The sequence below is a fragment of the Carassius gibelio genome, chromosome B19 (assembly GCF_023724105.1).
Source record: "Carassius gibelio isolate Cgi1373 ecotype wild population from Czech Republic chromosome B19, carGib1.2-hapl.c, whole genome shotgun sequence".
NCBI lineage: Eukaryota > Metazoa > Chordata > Actinopteri > Cypriniformes > Cyprinidae > Carassius > Carassius gibelio.
In genome coordinates, this window is record NC_068414.1 from 32,247,241 (window position 1) to 32,274,343 (window position 27,103).

General features: G+C 37.2%; 2 protein-coding genes across 10 annotated transcripts; one reads left to right on the forward strand and one right to left on the reverse strand.

Moving 5' to 3' along the window:
* The first annotated feature begins 670 nt into the window (after positions 1-670).
* flot1a (flotillin 1a) lies at positions 671-10,305 on the forward strand. The gene is made up of 13 exons (XM_052585339.1): positions 671-836; positions 4,507-4,554; positions 4,652-4,727; positions 4,815-4,905; positions 5,082-5,225; positions 5,394-5,513; positions 6,028-6,123; positions 6,210-6,362; positions 6,821-7,002; positions 7,250-7,295; positions 7,371-7,508; positions 7,680-7,844; positions 7,992-10,305. Exons 2-13 carry the CDS (start codon positions 4,512-4,514, stop codon positions 8,007-8,009), a joined length of 1,272 nt encoding a protein of 423 aa, XP_052441299.1. The 5' UTR covers positions 671-836; positions 4,507-4,511; the 3' UTR covers positions 8,010-10,305.
* A 1,094-nt stretch (positions 10,306-11,399) lies between these two features.
* LOC127979716 (zinc finger protein 384) lies at positions 11,400-26,435 on the reverse strand. Of its 9 annotated transcripts, XM_052585331.1 has the most exons (13): positions 26,286-26,435; positions 22,988-23,057; positions 22,838-22,905; positions 22,218-22,509; positions 21,377-21,499; positions 20,600-20,638; positions 19,394-19,560; positions 18,645-18,721; positions 18,056-18,280; positions 16,154-16,321; positions 15,864-15,942; positions 15,313-15,471; positions 11,400-14,172 (listed from the first exon to the last, which is right to left on the reverse strand). In XM_052585331.1, exons 3-13 carry the CDS (start codon positions 22,898-22,900, stop codon positions 13,792-13,794), a joined length of 1,773 nt encoding a protein of 590 aa, XP_052441291.1. In that variant the 5' UTR covers positions 22,901-22,905; positions 22,988-23,057; positions 26,286-26,435; the 3' UTR covers positions 11,400-13,791. The 9 variants fall into 9 exon arrangements, with proteins under 9 accessions (XP_052441291.1, XP_052441293.1, XP_052441290.1 ...); XM_052585333.1 differs by lacking the exon at positions 22,988-23,057 and having other exon boundaries at positions 21,377-21,496; XM_052585330.1 differs by lacking the exon at positions 22,988-23,057.
* Positions 26,436-27,103: the final 668 nt, after the last annotated feature.

Genomic DNA, 27,103 nt, shown 5'->3' on the forward strand with positions numbered 1-27,103 from the left:
GATAAAAATCAGATTTTTACTGCATGAAGCTGGCAGGAGGCAATGGTAACATCAATATCCAGACTGTGGCACCAAACATGAGGAGGAGGAGGAGAATAACCTACATGTCTTCTCACCGAGAAGCTGCAAAACAGAAAGGCAGTGTCAATTGTTTATAAGTTTCATTCAACCAATAAAATAAGTTAAACTGTACATTGCCGTTTGGACAGTATTTTCAGAATCGCCAAGATACAGGTGATCCTAGCTTCCATAATCCCAGATCAATTGCATAGCAACCAGCAAATGCTCTGCAAATCATATCCCCGTCAAGGTAAAACATTAGCTGGGTTATTTTTTATATATAGGCTACATAAAAGCATTTAAATCCAGTGCATACTATTTTCAATTATATGACATTAAAAGATTTAGCAAATGCCACACAGAAATACAATTCACAAAGGTATTCAAATCCAAGCATGTATTAAGCAATGTTTAAATGTCATTATGACAGCTGCATTTAAATTGAAAATGAGTTAAGTTTTTTATAGTTAATCTTAGTGCATGGGATTCATCAAATAACTCGTTCCTGTACATCCAGTACCGCAAACGGCATCTGAAACTGATTTCAATTTGTTTATCCTAGGCCACGGAGCTCTTGAGAAAGCTCTTAACTGCTCCTCGTGATGGCGCCAGTCGGGCTGTGTGATGTGACGTCATCCGGGCGGGGCGCCATCACTAACACACGCTGCTTCTTACAGCCGAGCCTGCTGCTTCTTTATCTTACACCGTTTTCAAAAGAGCACAGATATCGTGCTATTATCAAGTCGATTCATATTTTCTGGCCATTCACCTAAACGGTAAGAGTTTTTCTGACAGTATTTTTCCCGTTTTCTTTGCAGTCTGTTCCGATGGCTTTGACGTTGTCATGACGTGCTGGATGTAAACACTGGATTAATCTATTTTACTGGTCGATACAATATTGCGAATTCGTAGACGCCGTTATTGTGTTTACCTGTTATTTCGCAAGTTTTGACTTTAAGTATACCTGGAAAATACAGTCTGATGATGTTGCATCTGTAGGCTGAGATAACAGAGAAAATGTGCTTGATTTAATATTGTTATAGGCTACTAATGTCATTATAGGGCACCTCCTAGTGCGCGCTGCGCACCATTTTCATATCCACCGTGCAAAAAAAAGCAATATTATACAATATTATTAATAATAAAAAATTATAATCACATAAATCTAAGAGATATGCTCGCGTTTTACCGTGTGCCACGCTTGGGACCCTTTAATAAGTAAAACGGACTTGAATCAGTGACTTGGATGCTTTTTCAAGGGGATTCATATAGACCTTTATTTAATGATTCAATGAGCAACCACAAGCCCACCATTTCAGAGAAAAGCGGAAAATACATCAGTCAATCGATACTACTACTTAAAGGCATTAGTGGGTTTATAATGCTGATTGTAAAATACTGCGCATTATTTAATAGAAATGTAAATACATATGTTATGTAGAATATAGAATTCGATTTCAACAGAGTTAAATTATATATATATTAGAGATGTTCCGATACCCTTTTTCTCTTCCCGATACCGATTCCGATACCTGGGCTCAGGGTATCGGCCGATACCGAGTACTGATCCGATACCTGGGTGTATATCTGTATATACAGCTGTATATACTACTAGCCCTGTGTAAATTGTAGAGTTGTTCCGATTCCGATACTAGTATCGGAAATATCTCCGATACCACAACAAATTCTGGCATCGGCATCGGCGAGTACATGAACCCATATACCGATCCGATACCATTTTCTTAAAAAAGACCTAGTTATGACCGCAAGCTTTGCCTAACCGCTGCACGGTTCTTCTTCGCTGCTCAAAATGCATTGAAAACACAGGAAGTTGTGCTGTGTTGCCACAAGCAACCCCTGTTTAGAGCAGCGAAGAAGAAATGAAAACGCTGCAGCCCTTATCTATATATGACTGGATCACTCATCACATTCTAAACTGCCAAAACACAGTGAAGCCGCTACTATATTATAGATCAGTGGTTAGCAGTATGTCTCTGTAGTACCGGTAGTTACAGACTCTCGAGTATATTCAGTACCGGCAGCTGCGTTCAGTCGCTTCCATGTAAGTCAAAGCGCAGGGCTCCAGACAGTAGCCGAATATATACTAGTGTCTGTGAATATTAAACTGCAAAATACTATTTAAATATTACTCCCGCAAAATCTACATCTCTGTGGGTGACTGGCACAGATGCGCGAGAGCTCGCTGTTTTGTAGTCTCTGCTGTGTGTCATGAGGACACGAACGCATAAACCGTCACTTCATGAGAATTTACCGTTTCATTTGAGAATACTGTCATATCATAAACACAGACACTCAAAGATCTTCATGGCAGCCCATTAAAATAAATGTTTGGTTTACATGAGTAAATTGACAATATATAAAGCTACTGTTGTAGCCTACAGTAATAATAATACGTCTCTATAATAATAATAATTATGCCTAGATGGTTGCTTGTTTTTTACTTGTTTTGTTGTAAAGAGATTATCTGATTAATAGATCTTTTTTGTTGCAGTTTTTTTATACAGTTATATTGTAAAACTTAAATACCTTTTTTAGTTTGCGGTGTTAGATTTTTGGCTGCATTTGAAGTTCTTTTTTGCATAAGAAAATAAATAATACTGTCAAATTCATGTTAGATAATAAAAATACTGTAATAAATACAGTAGTTCACCATGTATTTGTTCATGTTTTATTGAGGGATCTGTCTGAAGCACACCATAAAAAAATTCTAGCAATTTACACAGGGCTAGTAGTATATACAGCTGTATATACAGATATACACCCAGGTATCGGATCAGTACTCGGTATCGGCCGATACCCTGAGCCCAGGTATCGGAATCGGTATCGGGAAGAGAAAAAGGGTATCGGAACATCTCTAGTAAATTGCTAGAATTTTTTTATGGTGTGCTTCAGACAGATCCCTCAATAAAACATGAACAAATACATGGTGAACTACTGTATTTATTACAGTATTTTTATTATCTAACATGAATTTGACAGTATTATTTATTTTCTTATGCAAAAAAGAACTTCAAATGCAGCCAAAAATCTAACACCGCAAACTAAAAAAGGTATTTAAGTTTTACAATATAACTGTATAAAAAAACTGCAACAAAAAAGATCTATTAATCAGATAATCTCTTTACAACAAAACAAGTAAAAAACAAGCAACCATCTAGGCATAATTATTATTATTATAGAGACGTATTATTATTACTGTAGGCTACAACAGTAGCTTTATATATTGTCAATTTACTCATGTAAACCAAACATTTATTTTAATGGGCTGCCATGAAGATCTTTGAGTGTCTGTGTTTATGATATGACAGTATTCTCAAATGAAACGGTAAATTCTCATGAAGTGACGGTTTATGCGTTCGTGTCCTCATGACACACAGCAGAGACTACAAAACAGCGAGCTCTCGCGCATCTGTGCCAGTCACCCACAGAGATGTAGATTTTGCGGGAGTAATATTTAAATAGTATTTTGCAGTTTAATATTCACAGACACTAGTATATATTCGGCTACTGTCTGGAGCCCTGCGCTTTGACTTACATGGAAGCGACTGAACGCAGCTGCCGGTACTGAATATACTCGAGAGTCTGTAACTACCGGTACTACAGAGACATACTGCTAACCACTGATCTATAATATAGTAGCGGCTTCACTGTGTTTTGGCAGTTTAGAATGTGATGAGTGATCCAGTCATATATAGATAAGGGCTGCAGCGTTTTCATTTCTTCTTCGCTGCTCTAAACAGGGGTTGCTTGTGGCAACACAGCACAACTTCCTGTGTTTTCAATGCATTTTGAGCAGCGAAGAAGAACCGTGCAGCGGTTAGGCAAAGCTTGCGGTCATAACTAGGTCTTTTTTAAGAAAATGGTATCGGATCGGTATATGGGTTCATGTACTCGCCGATGCCGATGCCAGAATTTGTTGTGGTATCGGAGATATTTCCGATACTAGTATCGGAATCGGAACAACTCTAATATATATATATATATATATATATATATATATATATATATATATATATATATATATATATAAAAAGTATATTTTATTTTTAATAGATTTAATTGACTTTATATTTGAGTATTTTTGACCCATATGTGAATATATTTACACCTTTGACGTTTTGGCATGTTGTGTACTTACATATACGTGTATATGTTCTTGCATAAACCTATTTATATAGAAATATATAACATAGATATATTATATATGTCTTTATGGCCTACAGCCTCTTGGGATTAATTGGTAGTTATGAAAAGTGTGCCCTACTGAATGTTGCAACAAGAATGGAGATTTATTTTTAAAATGATTAAGAACAGAATAAAATAGTTGTTATGTGAGATATAAAAAAATAATACACCGTGATTGCTTTTTCCCATGCATATCATTCCACTCCACTACTTTCTTTAATTTCTCTGGTTTCTCCGTAGTGAAAATGTTTTACACTTGCGGTCCAAATGAAGCAATGGTGGTGTCAGGTAAGACTAAACATTACAGAAATATGTTTATAGAGAGAGATTTTCAGTATAAATCATGAAAACCCATTCAGATATGTTGATCTGACCCCTCCCTCAGGTTTCTGCCGCTCACCTCCAGTCATGATCTCTGGTGGGAGAGTGTTTGTTTTCCCATGCATTCAGCAGATACAAAGGTATTATCTGCTCTGTGTGTTTCTGTATATGTGTATGCATAGTTTACATAAACAAATCTCAGCTTTTTCCCTTTTTTCCCATCTCAGGATCTCTTTGAACACTCTTACGCTGAATGTTAAGAGTGATAAAGTCTACACACGTCATGGAGTGCCCATCTCTGTCACTGGAATCGCGCAGGTTAACAATCTCGCTAATATGCCGTAAACATTTTTCATAGGGTTTAAGAATTTTTTTTTTTTATCTAATAAAAAATGATTACTGTGCTATTCTTTCTTTTCTGAAATTATCCAATTTTCTGTAAAAACAAATCATCAATTGTTATGTGGTTAAACTGAACCTTCTCTCTCTGACAGATGAAGATTCAAGGGCAAAATAAACAGATGTTGGCTGCAGCATGTCAGATGTTTCTGGGAAAGTCAGAGGGTGAGATTGCCCACATTGCCTTGGAAACACTGGAGGGTCACCAGAGAGCCATCATTGCTCACCTGACCGTGGAGGTAAACAGACATGTGCACAGAGAAAATGCCCACCTTGCAAACGTACTGCACTCTGCAACATCACAAATAGCAGTCAAAATAGATATAGTGTTCAAAATCTGCACTTCCAGTCCTTGGCATAGTATATTGACTTCACTGGGCATGGTGCGTTTTGTGTTTGTTCTTTAGGAGATCTACAAAGACAGAAAGAAGTTTTCCGAGCAGGTGTTCAAGGTGGCTTCGTCTGACCTTGTCAACATGGGCATCAGTGTGGTCAGCTACACACTCAAAGACGTTCATGATGACCAGGTCTGTTAGCCCCATTTGTATAGTTGTGTTTATCGAACCTAGGGCCAAACTGACTAAACAAGGCAAATTAGCGTTGAGAGTGCAATCCCATAAAAAGTGTTGATGGGAAAGGAAAGTTCTGCAGATGATATACTGACAACGCATGAATTAAAGTACATAGATGTAGTCAGCGTGTTTTCATAATGACCACTAGAGTCTGCCAACAGCTGTGCAAATTAGCATAGAGTTCGCAAACAAGCAGATAATATTCATGGATTAAGACATGGTTTTTTTTCTGGGCGTTAAATTAAATAACAAATTCCAGTAAAATGACTACCGCAAACCTAACTAAGACAAATTGCATGATTCATTACATTCTGAAAAGGAAAATCCTTTTTTTTTTTTTTTTTTTTTTTTTTTCAAGCAATGTAAGCTGCAAAAATAAAGTGTCTTTTTTATCACTAATATTTCAAATGCTTTAAATGTCTACAGAGATGAATCTGTGTGAGTGGTGAATCATGGTTTTTTCTTTCAGGATTACCTGCACTCTCTGGGGAAGGCGCGTACAGCACAAGTGCAGAAGGATGCTCGTATTGGGGAAGCCATGAACAAAAGAGACGCAGTGATCAGGGTGAGCCATTGCAAATACACTGTTACAAACACAGCCTTTTTTTTCAGTGTTTTTGTTAATGTGTCCCTCATTTCTTCTTTCTGTAGGAGGCCAATGCCATACAGGAGAAGGTATCTGCTCAGTACATGAATGAGATCGAGATGGCTAAGGCTCAGAGAGACTACGAGCTGAAGAAGGCTGTCTATGACATTGAGGTCTTCACCAAAAAAGCTGAGTCTGAAATGGCCTATCAGCTCCAGGTAAAACCACAACCAAACCTATAGGCGATCCTCAACATTGTGAAAAAAGTTCTTGACTTTCCATAATGAATCCTTGGGGTTCTCGTATAATTATGTCTTAATTTACTCACCTCCTATGTCATTTCAGACTGGTGTGACTTTCTTTATTCTATGGAACAGAAAAAGTCATTTTGAATAATATTTGTAACCAACATTTTTGGTTCCCATTGACCACCATCGTCTGAAAAAAAAAAATACAATGGAAGTCAACGGAAACCAAAACTGGTCATCAACAAAGTGAAATACCTTTTATTGTGTTCAACAAAAGAAAGAAATGCATACTTAGATGAACTGTTCCTTTAATAGTTATACCGATTTAATAAACATAACTGTGTGACATGATTTTGTGGGTCTCTTTTTTTTTTCATTTACTTACATTTATTCCATAAATCTTCATCCTCCTGTGACGGTTGCATTAGGTGGCAAAGACCAAGCAGCGGATCGAGGAGGAGAAGATGCAGGTGTTGGTGGTGGAGCGCTCACAGCAAATCACGCTTCAGCAACAGGAGATCACACGCAAGGAGAAAGAGCTGGAGGCCAAAGTCAAGAAACCAGCCGATGCAGAACGATACCGGCTGGAGAAACTGGCCGAAGCAGAACGGTGAGATGGATGCTTCTTCAGTGCTCTCAGCTTCCTGATTGTTTTAAAATGCCACATAACATGGAGGTTGTTTTCCCACAAACATTCACCAATTGTTTTTGCCTCGTGTTTTTATTTCCACATTAATGAAATTATATAGAATTGCAAACAATGTCTCAGATTGGATTATGTTTGGATAGGAGAAAGTATTTTAAAATCACTCACCTTTAAAAACATATGCATCTGGCCATTTTGTGCTCTGCAACAGTCTTCAGCTAATCATGGAGGCAGAAGCGGAGGCCGAATCTATCAAAGTAAGTGATTAGCCATCATCTTGGCTATATTCAAAACAAAACCGTTTGTGTTACACTAGAACTGTGTTTCTGCAGATGAGAGGAGAGGCTGAAGCATACGCTGTGGAGGCTAAAGGTCGTGCCGAGGCTGAGCAGATGGCCAAGAAGGCTGAGGCCTTCCAGCACTACAAGGAAGGAGCGATGGTGGACATGTTGCTGGAGAAACTGCCGCTGGTGAGATGTATTTGTAATGTTTTTTTTTTTTTCTTGGCTGTTGGCAATTCAGAAAAATATTGCATTGCACTGCAAAAATAAGAATCTTGCAAGAGATGATCCTGCTTAGAGCAAAAAGCAGTTTGTTGATGTATACCATTGTTTGTAAATGGTGTTCTTTCTGTCCGTTAGATGGCAGAGGAGATCAGCAAGCCCCTGTCAGCTGCCAATAAGGTCACCATGGTTTCCAGTGGAGGTTCAGAGATCGGTGCAGCCAAGCTGACCGGTGAAGTGCTTGACATCATGACCAGACTGCCTGAAACCATTGAGAAACTAACTGGGGTCACCATTTCCCAGGTAAAAACAGCATTTCAAACAGTATTATTTTTAGTAAATACAGAAAATGTTTTTATTCTCATCATCGTGAATTTATTTTGTTCTTCATCTAATGTGCGCATATTCGCACATGTACAATTAACATAGAATTTCTCTTTTTTTCTTTAGGTGGCCCAGACTGGTTGAAGAAATTCTCCAACATGACATTTCTGTATGCATGCATCATTAATCTTCCCTAGTATATTTTTCTCTCACTCTCACATTTTCCTCGCGTTCTTTATCTTACAAATGACTATCTTTTCTGTCTTTGACAATTTATTTCTTCTACTTTTATCTGTCTTTTCCTCCACACTGCATCTCTTTGGTTTTCCCTTTCCCATGTTTCTCTCTCGACTTACACTTCCTGTCTGTCTTGCCATGCTGCCAAAACACAAAGTGCATTTTAATCTAAACTCCAGGGAAGAATGCTGTTCTTTATATTTTTAATGCAATCATAAGAAGACAGTGAAGTAACGGATCTGTTGAATGCCATTAGACACTGCAAATTCTGACTTTTTGAAATGTTATTTCACCTGTAGTTTTTCTTATAGAACATTTTTAATCCTGGTAGTGCAGTAAGAGCATTTCGTTATATTTGAGCTTTCCATTAGGTAAGCTTTTGGAAGCCAAAGTAACATGAAGGGAAAAACATTAACAAGGAACTGATGCTGTTGTATCATTTGTTTCTGTTGGTTGAATAGAATATACTTTCACTTTACCTCAGCAGTACATTATAGCTATATTATTTAGACATAATCGTGTAGAAGTTATAGCAGTTATCTGCTTCAAATGGTACTGCACTCTGAAATCTGAAGGTACTGCCAATAATGTCAGATCTTCATATGTGTGCGTTTAAATGTTTATTCAAATGAACAGTCAAGTTGACTTTATGTGTTATGCAGAATTACAGGTTAGTAAGTATTTAAAAAATAACGGATTTATTTCACAATTATTGTTTGAAGGGTTTTTGGTATAAAGTGTTTTCATGCATGATTGAAGGGTGCGATTTTATACATACATGCACACATTTATATATCCTTAAAGGGTTAGTTCACCCAAAAATTAAAATGATGTCATTAATGACTCACCCTCATGTCGTTCCAAACCCATAAGACCTCTGTTTATCTTCGGAACACAGTTTAAGATATTTTAGATTTAGTCCGAGAGCTCTCAGTCCTTCCATTGAAGCTGTGTGTACGGGACACTGTCCATGTCCAGAAATGTAAGAAAAACATCATCAAAGTAGTCCATGTGACATCAGAGGGTCCGTTAGAATTGGTTAAAGCATCGAAAATACATTTGGGTCCAAAAGTAACTAAAATTATGACTCTATTAAGCATTGTCTTCTCTTCTGGGTCTGTTGTGAGCGTGTTCACAAAAGTATTTTCGATGCTTCAACAAATTCTAACTGACCCTCTGATGTCACATGGACTACTTTGAAGATGTTTTTCTTACCGTATTTTCTGGAATATAAGTCACATTTTTTCATAGTTTGACTGGTCCTGCAACTCAAAATAAATCTAAAATATCTTAAACTGTGTTTCAAAGATGAACGGAGGTCTTATGGGTTTGGAACGACATGAAGGTGAGTCATTAATGACATTTTAATTTTTGGGTGAACTAACCCTATAACCATGTTGATCATGATCGTAACCATGTAGTGTACACTAGGAATAGACAAACTGGGAACCTTGATACATTTTTAGACAGTTCTTTTCATTAAATATGCCTAAAGGAGTTGTGTTTCATAAAAAAGTGGGATTTTAGGGAGTTCTGATATATGTTTTGTTTATAATCATATAGTATTTAATTCTGGTTACACTACATCATAAAAAATTGTGATGAATGTTCTGTTTTCAAGTGTTTAATTATCAGTACAATATGTTGACTTCATTAGATATATGGGCATAATTTAGATTTAATTGTTATTAACATGATATTAATGATGTATAAACACTGTTATGGTACTTTATAGATGTTGTGCATAACTCAAACTGTACTACCACACATTTGTCACTTTTGTATTTGGTTTTTACAATCTTCATGTTTAATGGTTTATGACTTTTGAAGTTGGATGCATCCCTTGAAGGCTAATATGAAGGCTTGTTCGTTTATTACAGGTGGACAGGTATTAGTTAAGCCTAAACAGTGATATTTGGATAGATTTAGTATGTCAGGGCATTAGGTAGACCTGCTGTTATGCCGTGTAGGCTATGGCTGCTGTGTTCCGTGTAATGAAAGAAAAACTGTATTTGTCAATAGATCTTTTTCTACTCTTTACAAAGTATATATATATATTATGTAAACAAATCACCCAATTTAACGGTTTCAACAATTTCATCTGTTTCATGCATGCAAAGACTAACAAACCAAACCACTATTGTCTATCTGTGCTTATGATGCCTTAAAGTAACCTCCCTACTAAAATAAACATTTAACTAAACTGCTATTTGTTCAGTCTAAATTAATTCATATCATTTTAACACGTTCCCTGCAGGAGAATGCCAACCCCAAGGAAAAGTGAACATGGTAAAGTGCTTTGATAGCCTCAGCTTGGGGCTTTTTTTTTTAATTTACTGAAACTTATGCAGCCACACTTGATTTGGTTAATTGACCCCCTCACTTACCTATTTTGAGGTGTCATTCATCATGACTCTTCTCAAGTCCTCTTTGCTTGACAAACTTGAACTCCACGAATGCATACGATCCACCTGACACTAACGTTAACCTTACATAGACAGAATTGTCATATTCATATTGTCCTTTTTGGAGGGTTAGGTGAGGGTGAGTACATTATATTTTACTCCAACTTCCTACAAATAAAAATATTATGGGTAAAGGGGGGGTACTTAATATTTGTTTCCAAGACTATACTGGATTATTTACGCAATATGAGGCCTATATTGTGCATTTTTTCAGAATATCAGATCAGGCACGATGCCATACATAATTGACATTCAGTTGAACAGATTAAGATATCTATAATTTAGATGAATCCGAGATTAGATTTATTCCTAAAATTCATACTATTCAATATCTACTTTATCCGATTATGTATGATAATTTCCATGTTAGTGGTTTGTTTCTATCACACCTGGTTTGTTCAGTTTTTGTCGCTCTTCCACGATGGTCGTCGAAAAAACCGTTAGTTAGAAATTCATGTTCAAATTCGATTCATGTGTAATCTGCCAGGCAACGAGCTTCTGATTGGCTGAATATTGTGACCCAAGCTTATTTTAATTGGCCACGTTAATTTTAAAATAAAAGTCAAAAATACTATTTCACTTTTTTTTCTTGGTCTAAAATAAATCCTTGAACTTGCAAAAAAAAAAAAAAAAAAAAAAAAGAATATGTAATTTAATCAAATCAGGCTTTTCCATCAGGACATTTTTAGAGGAAAAATACACTATTCAAAAACAATTATTAAAAAATTTGTATTTATTCCCTCAGAGATTTTCCTAAAATGTCCAAATTAAGTGTCAAACAGCAAACTAGATTAGACAATATTCCACTAGACAATAATACAACTATACCAGATATGTTTATCATTTTTTATTGATCATATTAGGAGAAACCGTTACGTCAAGATGAATGAGTGTTGATCTATACAGCAAAGTCATCTTAAAGAGTAGTTAATAAGTATTAAGAGTGACAGAAGTAACATTGATAATAATATTGAGAACCGTGTTATTTTCCAAATACATATATGGATACAACAAGGATTATACATGGAGGATCAGCCAATCACTTGGATGCTTGCTGGACACAGATGGCATCATGTAGGTCAGCGATTGGATGGTTTAGCAATGTCTTAACATCCCATACTCTGATCTCTAATGTTGCCTTTAATATATTTTAAAAAATCATATTTCAGCTGGACCAGAAAGACAATCATTCCCTTTATGAGTGAACAGGCCATATATATATATATATATATACAGACACACACACACACAGAGTAACTCCCAATGGATAATAATAGTGATAATAATTGCATAAAAAAAACAAAGTTAATATAACTGGTATTAAAGGTTTTTTTTAAAAAACACTACTAAATAGTACCTGGTAACCAAACTGTCGTCTGTAATTTCCCCCCCTCCCTTCCTTTTCTGAAAAAAAAAAAAAAAAAAAAAAAACTGTGGAGAGGGTCAAGAAAATATGAAATGACTAAACTTTTCAGTTTAAAAAAAAAACTGAATTTTAGAGAGGTTTTCACACATTCATCTCCTTTAAATGTTCTCTTACATGCTTTCAACCAACCCTTCGCTCACTCAAACACATACAAACATACATACACAAGGACAACAGAAAAAAACATATGATAAATGGCTAAAATGTAATGACAAAACGGAAACAATGAATAAAAAAAGTTCATTTAAGTGCCATCTTCCATAAACCATGATCTTCTGTTTATCCTTCTCCCTTTAGTGCATTCTTCTCCACATCTTTCCAACAGCTCTCGGCTGGTAGTGACAAACCAGTTGCACATTTGCTTGAAATGTCAATCAGCAGGCCTGCCAAGCAGTGTCATAAAAGGCATCAAAACTTCACAAGAGCTTACAAACTTCATTTGGGAGAACTATTACTGTAAACCTGCAGATATCTGTGAAATGCTTTGTGATGAAAACTAGTTGCAGTTCTGTACAATTCATTTTTTTATGAGATACTTTGTTGTATTTGTCCATATTTTCTTGGTTACCAGCATTTGTAACATGTATTACTTAGAAAAGAAAGTAAACATGCGGGTTTTCAAAGCTTGATATAAGCACGAGTCTTTGTTTGCTGGCATTGATAACCTTAATCACCCATTAATAAAGCTATTGTCAATTTTCAGTCAGTCTTGCACAATTCCTGCAACAAAATTATCCTTTGTTTTCATTTTATCGGTTCCTCTTAGTAGTGATAAAGAAATGTGCCATGTAGAGAAATAAAATGTCTGAAATCAAATAATTTATAAGTATCATGTGCAAATTGCTAACCATCAATTTTATTCATTGTGACCTCTACATCAAAACCAGTTCAAGATGGCATAAAGATGATGTTGAATAAAATTACTGCGATGTTAAAATATGTTCTCAAAACTGAGGGTGATGTATTTATGGGGAATTAAATTAGTCGATTATGACATTGTCAGAAATTCTGAGGGAAGTTCACAGATCTCCATTTCAGACTGCCAAATTTAAGATGTACCATTTTTTAAACCATGGTTTCTGCCCACATTTTCAATGGTCTTGGCTGAAAGGATTTTTCCCATTTATTCTTTCCATGGGGATTCTAACAAGTCTTTGTTAAAGTGTTATAAGCCATGAAGCAAACCAAGCAGCGACATGGTAAATCACGGCATTAGAAACCTTGATTTGAAGCAAAAAAGTATCTTAAAATGGGACGAAAGTGCTAAACTGAATACTTTACAGCTTATACCATTTAGTGATTTGCACAGATTGGTGGAAATGTCTTTTCAGAATCATTGGTAATGTAGTTTTTCAATAGGAATTATGAAATTATATTGACACTCTTCAAAATATTATCTTTGGTGTTCAACATGCAGGTCTGGAACAACCTGAGGGAGAATAAATGATGACAAAAGTTTCATTTTTGGGTGAACTGTGAACACTACAATACAATCCATATTGGCCAATATTGTATATTTCAATATTTCAACAGCTGTTAACTGAAAATAGCCACCTTGACAGTTTAAGGCCTTTTTTGTGACACTGCAGAGCAAGTCTAAAGAAAGACAACAACTCATTAAGAGTTGATGTGCTCCTCCATCTCTCATTTTCTTCTCAATCTGCAAACCTGTCCTCTCCTCCTGCCAGTCTGTATTTGGAAATCCTCCTCTATCTCAAGGCAGTGTTTTATTTCCTATCCAATTCATGGTCCGTTTCTCCTCACCCCACCTCCTCCCTCTCATTCTCCTCAAGTTCCTCTACGAGTTCATGTGCTCCACCTGGATGGCAGAGGTGGAGACGGTGAGGCAGAGGTCTTTGTGGCCCGTCAGGTCGGCCACGGTGACCGGTTTGTACTGGATCTCTCCAGCCGACACGGTCTTGTACTGATGCAGGTCGAAAGGGCAGGGTATTCCCTCTGTAACAGAGTAACTGGTTGGTGGGTTGGGGTTGGGCTGGTTCCGTGCTTGCGCTGCTGATCCCGCTCCGGCCCCCCGGCCTCGCCCACGACCCCTGCCGCTTCCCGTGCCCGACGGCTGAGCCGGATTCTGGCCCTGCTGGGCTTGCTGGGCAGCTACTGCGGCTGCCACCGTCAGAGGGTCTGGGTTGTGTTTTCGCATGTGTTTCATCAGGTACGTCTCCTAAAAAAAGAACAAAAACAGAATAATGTGTCAACATCAAGTAGGGTTGCATGATGAGTCCTTTTACAGTCATTATTTCTTTTGATTTATTAGGCAAAATTGCTTGCAATATCATCCTGAAAGTACTGCATTTTAATTTGGCATTTATGTTATCTTAAACTGGTAACAAGCCACTGCAAGCTAGTTGCGATTGCCAGATTTCAAGAGCTTAAATTCCCCGATCACAGCTGCTTTCTTGCAACATTCTGAAATGCTTAACATAGCTTCATGTCCTTAAAAACAATCAGCGAATCTAACATTTCTCTGGTCATAAATGCTTTTGACATTGGCACCATAATCCAAGTGGAAGGACAATTTCTCGTCAAAGGGAACATAACACAGTTTCTGTTCGTATCAACTACTGCATATCCTACATATCTCTGTAGAGACTTTTATTTTATTATTATTTATAAAAGAGCTGTATCGCTTCTCTCTGAATACAGTCAAGATCCTGGAGGCGTGCCGTGGGCGGAGCTAAAGAGTCCCCAGCACACAAAGCTTTGCCTAGCGATTGTCAGCAAGCTGTGATATCGACATTAATAATTCCCTTAATGCTGGGTTATCGATCACTCACAACCAAAAATACACTTCTTTTGGTGACATTGTTGATTTTGTGATCTAGAAACAAAATGACAAGCAAGTGCTGCTGTCGACTTCCATAAAATTAAATGAAGCATGTTGTTAACCTGCATGTTAAGTGTTCTTCTTGTAGAACACCATTATAAAGAAAACACACATTACAGAATAAGCTCTGATGAGCTGAAAACAGCAGCAAACATGTAAATTAGTCTAATAATCACTTCTGAGATACTCTGCTCAAATGATAATATAGTATAATACACCCAGTCTCTTACACACAGTGGTTTGCACCTTAAATCTGCAAGAAAATCATGCATGTTGACTTTTTCTTGACACTTATGTCGAAGTGATTGAGAATTGTACAAAATAATTGAGATTAAGTATCGTAATTATCAAATTAACAAAGTAATATCTAAAACTTTCGACATCTCTAACAAACTCATATGTACAATTTTAGGTTAATAAAATGAGGATTGAAAAGATGGAGGAGCAAGGACTGAGGCATCATGGGCGGGATCTTACAGATGTGTATGAGCGGTTGCAGAGGCCACAGGAGAAGAGTTTGGCGTGTTTCACGGTATGTGTAGACAAGTGAACCTCTAAGCTGGTCGCATCGGTGTAGCCGCGGTTGCAATTGTGACATTTGTATGGCTTGTCCTTGTTGTGCTGTCTTCGATGAGACTGGAAAAAAACAAGTAAATGTCATGATGGTGGTCTTGATGTTAATGTTAACATGAAATTGACAAGCAGATGTTTAGCAGATGTGTGAAGACAGTTACAGTACATGTTGCTAAATAGCTACCAAGTTAAATATTTAGTTATAATGGTCTGAATTAATAAACAACACTTCCAAAAGGCAACGGCAATGATTTATGCAATTACAACCAAGTGTCAGTTATGGATGGGAATCAGAAGAATGTAATGCATGGAATGAATGTAACTGAACAACGGAATGTTCAGTTTGCAATGGAACCAAATGTTATTTTACTAAAACCGAACACAAATCCACTACGTCAATAATATAGAAAGCTGAAATGTGTGGAAGCATCCATAAATCAGCTGAGAAAGGTTACCTGGAGGTTGGATAGTTGGGTAAAAGCTTTCTCACAGCCGGGATGGGAACACTTGTATGGCCGATCACCAGTATGAATCCTTCAGAACAAAACAGAAGAACTTTTGAACTAAAGATCACATGAATACATTGTTTCTGCAGTGTCTATAATATGTTTCTAGGAAGCCTACACAATCATCTCAAGTACAGCATGACAGACAACAGAGAAGGAAGGAATCAGGAGGCCAGGAGAAGAGCAGGACGGCAGCTGTATTGGGGTGGTCACTGATTCTGTCTGTCCCTGTCTGTTACCTGTTATGCTGCTGTAAGTGACTGAGCTGTCTGAAGGTTTTCTGGCAGTAGGAGCAGGTGTAGGGTTTGGCGCCGCTGTGGATGCGGATGTGCTGGGACAGGTAGCTGGAGTTGGCAAACGATTTGGAGCAGTGAGGACACTTGTGCGGTTTGCCCTCTGTGTGGTTTCTACCAAGGGATGAAGGGAAGGGGATGAAAAGAGAGAAACAAACAGAGAGAGATTTACCAGTGAATCAATAAACCAGCCCTACTTGGATCAAATCGTGATCGCATCATCAAACGTGTCGTAGGTTACATGCTTTTAGCAATGTGACGGTGCTCATGTGGTGTCTGAGTTATGAAACGCAGCACACAAAAACACAAGGCACTTCATCTTTTCCTCTCTCTCTCTCTCATTCTCTCTCTCACCAGCTTCCTTTCCCCTCCCTAACTATCGGGTAATATGAAACGAGTCTTTAAACCAGAGCAGACGAAACGGACATGATGGAGATAAGCTGAGTAAGATGGAATTCAATTAAAGACTCTTTCTTGCCTGACAGCATAGAAAGGACATGGAAAGAAGAGAAAGAAGACATGACACAAACCACGGTTAACGCAGAAGCAAATGAAGACAAAATGACATGCTTTTAAGCCTTCCAGCGTGCTAGGCTTCAATTAAAGAGTATTTATGGGTAAAATAATTGCTATTAGGTATTACAAACTAAGTGATGATTTAAAATTATTATCTGTGATTAATATCATCACAGAAATAGTTCATAAACTATAGTTTAAAACAGCTAAACAACAGGGCTGCTTATTGAAACAATGATTTCCTTTTTTTTTTTTTTTTTTTATACTCCACAATTATTTTGTCTTATGGACTATACATATACTTAGTAAGGTTAGTACTAAATAAACATGCATCCATACTGTCAAATGTGTATTTTATATTAAAGCTGCGGTAGGGAACTTTTGACGCTCCAGCGGTTAATAAACAGAACTGCTTGCGTCTTGTGGAAGAACATCGTAGCCGGAACTACTTCTCTCTGTTTATGTCTATGAAGAATCACAAAGGTACTGGGTTACTCCGCCGCGGTACCCCCGAAGCAATCTAAAATAGTCCGAATATAAACACTTATTATAGGTGCACCCTAGTGATTCAGGACAAGCCAAAAACACGGTTTGGAAAATGGATTCATGGTGTACGCGCTTATTATATAAGTTTTTCTACATTTTGAACACAAAAAGTTACGGACCGCAGCTCTGATTGGTTATTTTTTACCGGGAGCGATGGAGTTTCTGCAAATGGCAATAGGAGCACTGGGAGGAGCCAGAGGAGCTTGATTTTTTTCACAGATTATCTGTCTCATATTCTACTGTCAGGACATAATGACAGGTTTAATAAATATGTAAAAAATATTTTTTTTACAAAAGTTCCCTAAAGCACCTTTAATATTGTAGCCTGCACCACAAACTGTGCGGCCCTGTTTCTTGATTTGAAACAATATTACTAACTAGAGCATCAAGAATCTAAAAAATTAATTTTTCTATTAAGATGGGATAATATCAACAGGACATAAAGGACTCCAAAAGAAGTAAATGAAACAAAGGTTAGACATTGTGGTGTGAAATAAGACAAGCAGAAGATACGTGATGTGATTAGCATGAGAGAAAAACACCTGCTTCTATCTGCAGAGAGTTCATTGTCCGGTTTTACACTAGAAGTGCGTGCAAGCTCAAATGTCTCCGCACCACAGTGGGAAAGGACAGGAAGGCATCAAGCGAAAGAGAGAATTGAAAAAGTGAAAGATAAACAAGCTTATCCTAGTTGAAAACGTGGCTACTCAACTACTCAAAGTCCTGGCTCCATCCTGTAGCAGGTGCAGCAGTGCATGCTTTACAAAGTCACACACACATGCGTACCGTGTATGCTGCTGCAGGTGGCTGAGCTGTCTGAAGGTTTTCTGGCAGTAGGAGCAGGTGTAGGGTTTGGCGCCGCTGTGGATGCGGATGTGCTGGGACAGGTAGCTGGAGTTGGCGAAGGACTTGGAGCAGTGAGGACACTTGTGCGGCTTCGCCTCCGTGTGCGACTTGGCATGAATCTGCATGTCTGACTTGTTGAAGAACGTCACTGCACACATCCGGCACCTACAGGGAGAAATAAGCATGTGCATTTGCTTTCAAAATACTCACAAAATTATCATTTTAAAAACATTACATCAGCTTTGACACTTCAGAAATCTTAAAACTGAAAATGTATCACAATGTATCACATGAATGCCTTTTGCATTCCATTAATCATCTTAAAAGACACTCCCTTACACGCTGTCAGAAAATAAAGCAATATTTTTGTAAGGTGGCAGAAATGTCATGCAATTAGACTTAAAAGATCAAATAAAAGCACTAATACAAATTTTTAAAAAGTGTCAGCAATGTTAATGCACAATAAAATAAATCAAGCCTGCAAATATGTAAGAAAATGGCTATTTATTTCTTGAGCAATAATACGCACTTGTATGACTTGTTCCCATCTTTGCCTGGATGATCATCCTCATCATTGGAAAGGTCATATGGGTCACTCGTGTTGTGCTGTAAAGGCAAAACAATTAAGTAAGCATCTTAACATAGGTAAACTTTTACTTTTGCATCAGTCAACACCTTTAGAAAATATAGGGAAGCATGTTTTGAGTCTTTTTAACAATCAATCAAACTAAATTAATAAAGTATCTCAATTTGGTTTACTTCTCTCTATTTTAGGATCTTTAAAAATGTACCCCTTTTCTAAATTGACTTATCAGTGACGACTTGATGGGACAATAACACAGACCTGCATCTCAAAAAAAACATCCACTGATTACAAGTAAAGTCCTACAATTAAATAATATGCTGAAGCAGAGTTAATAAATATCAATAAACACTTTCCTTTATGTAAATTTATTTTTTCACAAATTAAAAAATAATTATTTCAATTTACTTGTATGTATCAGCTCTGATGCTCTTATCAAAATAACAAGTAGGTTTCATAATTTAATAACAAATAGAAGTTTTGAAATGTCATTTTACTTAACTCCATCTGCAATGTGGAGTGGAAAATATGCACAAATACACTGAATGAACGCTAATTACAATTAACTAATATATATATTTATATATATATATATATATATAAATAAAACAAGTACTTTCATTCAGTGAATATTATGCAGGGCAGTGTCAAATAAACAGTAACTTATTTACAAAGATAAAATTATGATGTCTCACCTGTCCCCCAGCAGCCAGGTGTGCAAGAATTAGCGCATCACTTCCTGTGGCGAGTGCATGGGCTGAAACAGGACCTGCCCTTGGCATCATGGACTTCTTCTTTCTACCCCGCTTTGAGGGAAGTGGCATAACTACGGCGGGTTGAATACTGCCGTCCTCTTTCTTGTCTGTTTGTGTCAGTGGGGAAAAAACACAGTAGTATAATACTTATCATGAAACATAATTTGCATAATTTCTTCCTGCAACATGTTTTAATCTTTGCTATCTTGAAAGAAATGTCTGAAATGTAAAAGTCTGACATCAAATCCTTCACAGTGACATTGATAAATAGATCAATGAATTGATTCAAATAGATTTCAGTAGAAAAGACATAAATGTGCACTAAAATCTGCATTTGTGACCCAATTGTAATGACCTAATTTTAAAGGTGCTCTATGTAATATTGACAGCTAACAGTTGAAACTGCAGACCAAATTCAAAATATAAGAGATATTTGTTTCCCCAGACACCTCCCTCTCAGACTCTATGCTCACATGGGTTGCCAGATTGTGGACACGCAACAGGAACAAGCGCAAATGACAAAGGAACTGTACGTTGTTAAGTTGATTTATCTGTGTTTTAATATTCCTCTCTTCATAGAGCTGTTTAGATGGATGCTGAGTCTTTTTATATCAGGTAGAAACTGTGGTTTTAGGTCACCGTTGCTGTAATACGCCATGTTTCCCAGGGTGTTGAAATACTATTGGGTAAATTTGCATTGGGTGGAATCACACCGACCGAAACAAAAACAAGACATTCCGACACGGAACACACATTTCAAAACGAGTATCAAACCTGTTTCTTCGACTTTGAAATGTGTGTTCCAAATATGTGAACTTGACATGTTTCCTAAATATCTGCAAACCTATTATAGCATTTTTATGCTTCAGTAGAGTCAAAGAAATTACACACAGCACCTTTAAAGGTCTACCTTGGCAAACCATTGTGGTTTCCAAATGACTAATCTTATATGTCTGACCCAGTTTTAAAGCCAAATGACTCCATTAAATGAAATTATTTAATTCCACCAAAATCTAATCCAAGCAAGAAGCGGTGGTTACTGCTTTTTGAAGTCATTAGACCCCAAATGTAATAAAGTTTCACTGCATAAGTGCTTTAGTGATGTGAGTGTGATTGACTGCAGGTTTCTGGTGCTATTATACTTACAGTGGCTGTGGAGATAGAGGGAAGAGGGCCGGACAGCCTCTGACAGAAAAGAGCAGAACATTCTCAACATAAACAGCTCGCTGTCCCTCTCTCTATTCATCCATCATCCATCCCTTCTCACTACCTCCCACAGTCACTCTCACTTTCACTTCCTAAAGCCTCTTTGGCTCTCAGACTGGCTGAGTGAGCAAGCATATGTGTGTGTGTGTGTGTGTCTGCTGCTTTTACAGGGAAAGTGACATGAAAAACAATTACGAGTATAATCATTAACTCTGCAATGTGTGGTGTATTATCTGTTGTTGTATAAGAAGGAAATGCTCAATCAAACACATGCTCTTAATATAATGACTCATGAATTATGAATAACTGGCATGCCTATATAAATGTCACTATTTACTGTGCAAATATGGAGAGCTTTGAATTTTGCGTTATAACAGGAACATCATTTTGAAGTGAACTATGTGCAAGATAGCATAAGCATTCCCAAAAGCATCAAATAAATGCAGCCTTGTTGAACAGAAGAGACAAAAGAACAAAACATTCAAATCTTACAAATGTGCATTAGCAATACTGATAGATAATTTTCTCATGAATACATTTTCTATATGAATAAATATTTCTTACTGTGAAGTTCTATACAAAATATTCTTAGTTCTAACATTCTTCTATTGGTTTTACTATCATTATTTTTTACCATAAGTATGGAAGGTATAAACTGCAGCATGTTAAAAATTTGTATATTTTGGAAGGGTCAGAAAGGGGCGTAAAAGTGTTTACCTGTGTTCGTTGGGTGTAAAGCGGACACAATCATGGTTGTTGTGGATGGTCCAGAAACAAAAGACTGAGAGGAGGCAGGGGGGGTGACCAGTGCCCCTTGAGGAGTCGTGATCACTAACCCTGCTGAGAAACAGAGGACAAACACATCAGATGACCTCATTACATTAACATTTGATTTCTGAAGCTATATGTCGGGCTATGTATGTAATCAAGTACTCCATTAAAAAAAAAAAAAAAAATCCTTGATTGCATTTTGCCCATGTCGAGTAAGCACTAAAATACCAGAAGGGGTAGCATTCAACAGATGAGAAAATTAATGAAATGCATAATTTTTCCATTTATCAAGGCTCTATTATATAATAATCCCATTTAAAAATCATAATAAAGCATAACTTTATTGTGCATCAACAATTGTTACAATTCAATTAAATATATATGCGATGCAAGTTTAATATAATGTGCTTTAATTATTTACACGCATGTAGGTTACGTACACTTTTCTGAAAAGCACGGGTTGCTGATTGGCCAGCTATCCAGTGCATTGTGATTGGCCGAATACCTCAAGATTGTGACACAAATGTTACATCCTTTACCATATTTACATGTACATTTTTATAATCATATAATATCATACATTTAATATTTCTACATATATGTAGTATATATGCATATGTTTGTATTTATATATTCATAATAAATATACACAGTACATACTTTGATTTTGGATGTGATTAATTGTTTGACACCACTAATTTATATATAATATCTATCTATATATATATAAATAAATCAAATATACCCACACACACACCATTGATTCTTCTAAATGTGGAATACCCACCTGCCGTCATGATGCCAGTAGACGGGACGGGCACCACCGTGATGTTCTGGGATGTGTGAGGTGGGTGCAGGTGTGCTCCCAAGCCAGATATTTGTGCCCCTGCTGTCCCACTCGCTCCTCCTCCACCCTCCTGTTTCGGCACCCTCCCTACGGATCCGGTGTCCATTGCGACCGAGCTCGGCACCGTCAGGACCGCCGTGGGGTAGTGCGCCGCGGACGAATGTGGAAAAGCAGCGCCCTTGTCCGGCCCCAGCTGCTCTTTCATCTTATTCAGAAACATGGCGTTCTCGATCTAAACTCGCAGGGGGGAATGAATGGGATAAAAAAACAAGGGAAAGAAGGGAAGGAGGAAAGAGAAGAGGAGTATGGATTGAGAGATAAACGCAGATGAAGGATGAAGGGGAAGAAGGAGAGAGCAGCAAGGGAAAGGTTACTTTTTCTGGATGCTGGTGCAGGGCTTCCAGTGTGTAAGTTTCACATGGTTCAGTGCGAGGCTGGTGTTAGCCATCCCGGACTGGTATGCTTCTTTTGATTTACTAGATTGTGCTCTACAAGCATGGCGTGTCTGTTAAAGACACAAGGATGTACTGTACAAGAGAGTCCAATAATAAGGTGTCTACCTGTCCTTGTACTGTTGGAACGGGAGACCAAAAGTATGATGAGTTGAAATGGGAATCTTCCATTATTTCTGCAATTGAAAAGCAACATAACTTGTAAAACACCCACTCTCTGCCTTTGGCAACACTTGTGAAATGACACCTCGTGCTTACGTTTCTCATGTGGCCTGAAGGTTTATTCACTCACTTGGACTGTACTGTATTCATTTGGGCACCCAAGTACCTTGCATAACATAAAAATGATTTTTTTTTATGTTCTTTGAAACACCTGCCAAATATCACGAACCTTCATCCTTTTGACAGTTGTGATTTATTTCTCTTTATTTAAGCAAAGAACTTTGGAGCCTCTTTCAGGCGGATGTTTGGCGAAGAGGCGTGTTGGGTTAGGAATCAGATGCACGACCCAATGTGTAAAACACCACTGACATGCATAAAATAAAAATGCATGCATGCCAACTCAGCCTGAAAAAAACAACTTGAACCAGCCTAAGATTGTTTGCTGGTCTCACAGTCTAGCCATCTGGTACTCTGCTGGTTTAACTTGTCGGCCAACTATAGTTCAACAGACTGACGAAAAGCTAGAGTTGACCAATGTTTTTTGTTTTGTAGAGCAGACTGAAATTAGTGTTATTTTAGCATCATTGACACACTTCTATAGGTTTTGCAAGGTATGCACTGAAACTTCAGCCGCCGAAAATGGCATTTTCGTTTTTCAGCCAAAAGAGAAAAACATTTGGCACACAAGTTGCACTCTCGCTCTAGCTATTGTCACTGTGTGTTGTGATGCTCAGCTCAATATTACACTCTGGCATTCCCCCAGGGTTGCCAGGTCTGCTTAACAAAGCCAGCTGAATTTTTGCTTAACAAAAATAGCCCAAAGGTAGCCCAATGACCATTTTCCCTGATATTACAAATCTGAATATGCAACTCCCTTATCTAATGTGCATATTTCACAGACAACTGTTGAAAACAAATATATTGTAGCGATCATAAACACAAATCAAGGGCTCCCTCCTTCACAAAACTGAACATCTACAGCAGTTTTATCATAGGTAGAATATAAATTAGTCCAGTACAATCATTTTAGTCTAATTTGCTTTATGCAGAACAGTGTTTCCCACAGACTTGCACTCTACGCATGGCAGCACTTCCACTGGGGAAATACAGATGTATATAATGTAAATATAAAACAGCAGATGGGCTTTTAGAAAGTGCTAAATCATTCTCTACCAGCAGGAGGCGCTTTAGGAGCAGTGGTTTCCCCGGAGACAGCTGTAATCAAAACAGCGCTCCACTCAAAAATGCAACTTTATGAGGCATTATAGGAAAGATTAAATTAAAATGAGATCAAAACTTTTCTAAAGGCAACTGGTTCCCTTCAAAAATATACATTTATATAAAAACACCCATGCCGTATTTTGATTTTGAAACGTGCAGTGCTCATGTTTATTCAACAAGTCAAAGCATTTTGGAAAATATTAGCTCATTGCTGATACTGTGGCGGGCCACTTCAAATAGATCACTGTGTGGGAAACCCTGCAGTACTTCAAACCATTAACCCACGAAGGAAAAACCAACCCACAGCAACAGTTTAAAAGTAGCATTATTCCACAGGAAAACCATGGACTTGGCAACCCTGGTTCCACTCATTCTCAATGGAAAAGCCAAGATCGCTCAAATAATTCCTGTTTGCAACAGCGCTTCTGTGCTGTAACATGGCATAGTACACGGAGCTACGCTGGTAAAATGATGCTACTTTTTCATGACATTATGCCCTGCTCACACACTGTTAATACTAATAGCCTTGTATAAGGACTATACAAATGACTATATTTGTATAGTAAAAAAAATAATAATAATGTATCTGATTAATTTGCATAGAACTAAATAAATTATATAATAATATTTGATATCAATATATTTTCTGTACAACTTTATTGCATTACTTTCAATAAAAGTGTGGTTATTTAATTGGATTTTTAAAATTTAGGCAAATTAAAAAGTCTTACTAATTATTTTGTCTCATTTAATAAAGTTTCAGTTTCCATATCGGTTTTTGACCAAATGCATCCAGAATTTTCATAGTGTACAATTGTGATTGCTATGTAAATGCATTAATTCATCCTCTGAGCAGCATTAAACAGTGGTTAAAGACAAATAAATGTCACTTCGGAAATGCTTCTGTGCCATCTTTGCCGTTTAAATTTCCCATTAGGATAAGTTAAAAATAATAACCCTGGTCCGAAAATATCAGATTACAGAGAAACAAAAAATGTGGGTCGGGATTTAGTTCTACGGATTGGCTGTTTATTGGATTTTGAGATGTGGGGGATACCCTTAAAAAAACAGAAGACATGAATGTGAACTTGCAGGGTGTGGTTTAAAAGGACTAAAATGATTGGAGAAGTCATGCATATGTCACCAGAGAAAAGTCTGTCATTTTCACCTGAGGTTCCAGTTATATGACATTTTGGTTACACATTACAAACACACACACAGATGAACTGTTTACAATAGAATCTGCAATATGGATTTAGGAAACAGATAGGGTTAACTCTTTTCATGCCAACTTTAATCCAGCCAGCAGACCATCCTGACTACACTGAGGAACCAGCGGAGCTTTTTTTCAGCAATGCTAAATTAGTATACATTTGAAAAAAATAAAAAAATAAAGACTTTTTAAATATATTTTATTTTCTTTACACACACACAATTTGTTGTCTGATGCAACTGCAAAATTGTTTAACTGCACGAGAGATGCAGAGCTTGCGCGGAGATTCGCGCGCGTTATAAATAGACATCAAAACAAAAGCATCGCCTCGCTATCCTGCCACATGTATCTGTCGATCATAAAAACAAAGCAAATGTGCATACCTCTTAGTCAACTTCTGACACAATCTTTCATTTCGTATGCACGCCTAAATAAAATCAATGGAAGCGTAAAATTAGCGTTTTTATTTAGTGTTTTTTTGTTGTTGCATGCGTGTTTTGATGCAATGCCAGCTCATTTTGCATGTTTCTATCTAATGGGACAAGGTTAATAATATATGCATGAGGAAAGGTAGATGGAAACGCACAAAATCCTCCATTAATGATATCAGGGCTTCCTCAACCAGCCTCCATTAAAATGTCAGCTTTTGTTATGCACGCCAAGAAGCACTACCTAAAAGCGATGCAACGTGTAAACTTCCGCTTGTAAACAATAATGCCCCTATGCCTCCATCACTCTTCTCGGTTAGTCTCGCTGAGAAAACAAGAAAAAAAAAACTCGAGGATAAAAAAAAAAAAAAAAAAAAAAAACGAAGAGAGAAAAAAACCGTCGACGCCAATGCGAGCGAGACGCAGCTTCATGCAGACTTCCGGCTGGCGAGACAGGGGGAGAAGCGCCCGCGTGAGCTGCTCAAATTTGGAGAAAGAATTCACAATTGACTCATAACCTTGTGTTAATTACCGGTGCTGGCGATTCCCTTTCAACCCCCAGGGCTCCTCCGGGCCGGGACAGTTCGGAAACTTCGTCCAAATCCGCCCGAACCCCTTGGATTCACCGATTTTTTTTCCCTCTATTTTTTTCTATTTTTTTCCCTTGCGAAGGGCTGTCCGACTCCGCTCGACTACACTTCCTGTGAATGAGGTCAAAATAATCACAAGCCTGCCGCCAAAATCACTTCCGCCATGTGAGGTCATGTATTAAAAAAAATGATAAAATTCACAAATAAATGGATTTGTGTCCTTGTAATTTATATTTGATCAAAGTTACGACGTATGTGCATGTTATTCGTTTTAGTCGTTCGTTTCGTTTATATATATATATGGAAATTTATATGACATATAAGTTCCTTTTTCAATGCTTTAATGCTGTCAATTTAATATTTATTATTTTATGCCTTTATATTTGTATTACAAGAAGTCATTTTATTCCTGTTAGTACTTATTATTTTATATAATGTATTTTTAAATCATTAAAAATGTTTACATTTAATTGTACTTCTGTCTTTTTGCAGATTTGATGTTAGAAAAAACAGAAAACATTTTTATAAAGGTCATTATGGAAAAGAAAACGTGTCTATGCTTTTCAGTGATATTCATTGTCTATAAATCTCTGAGCATTTTTAGCCTAAAAAATATTTTTGACCATGAAACCCTGAAAATCCTAATCGCTCTGCTTATCACTTAAGAAAGCTGCTAAAACAACTGTATTGGGAAAAAAATAATGACTTCAATATTACCTCCCGGATATTATTTAAAGTATTTTAGTTTATTAATTTTCAA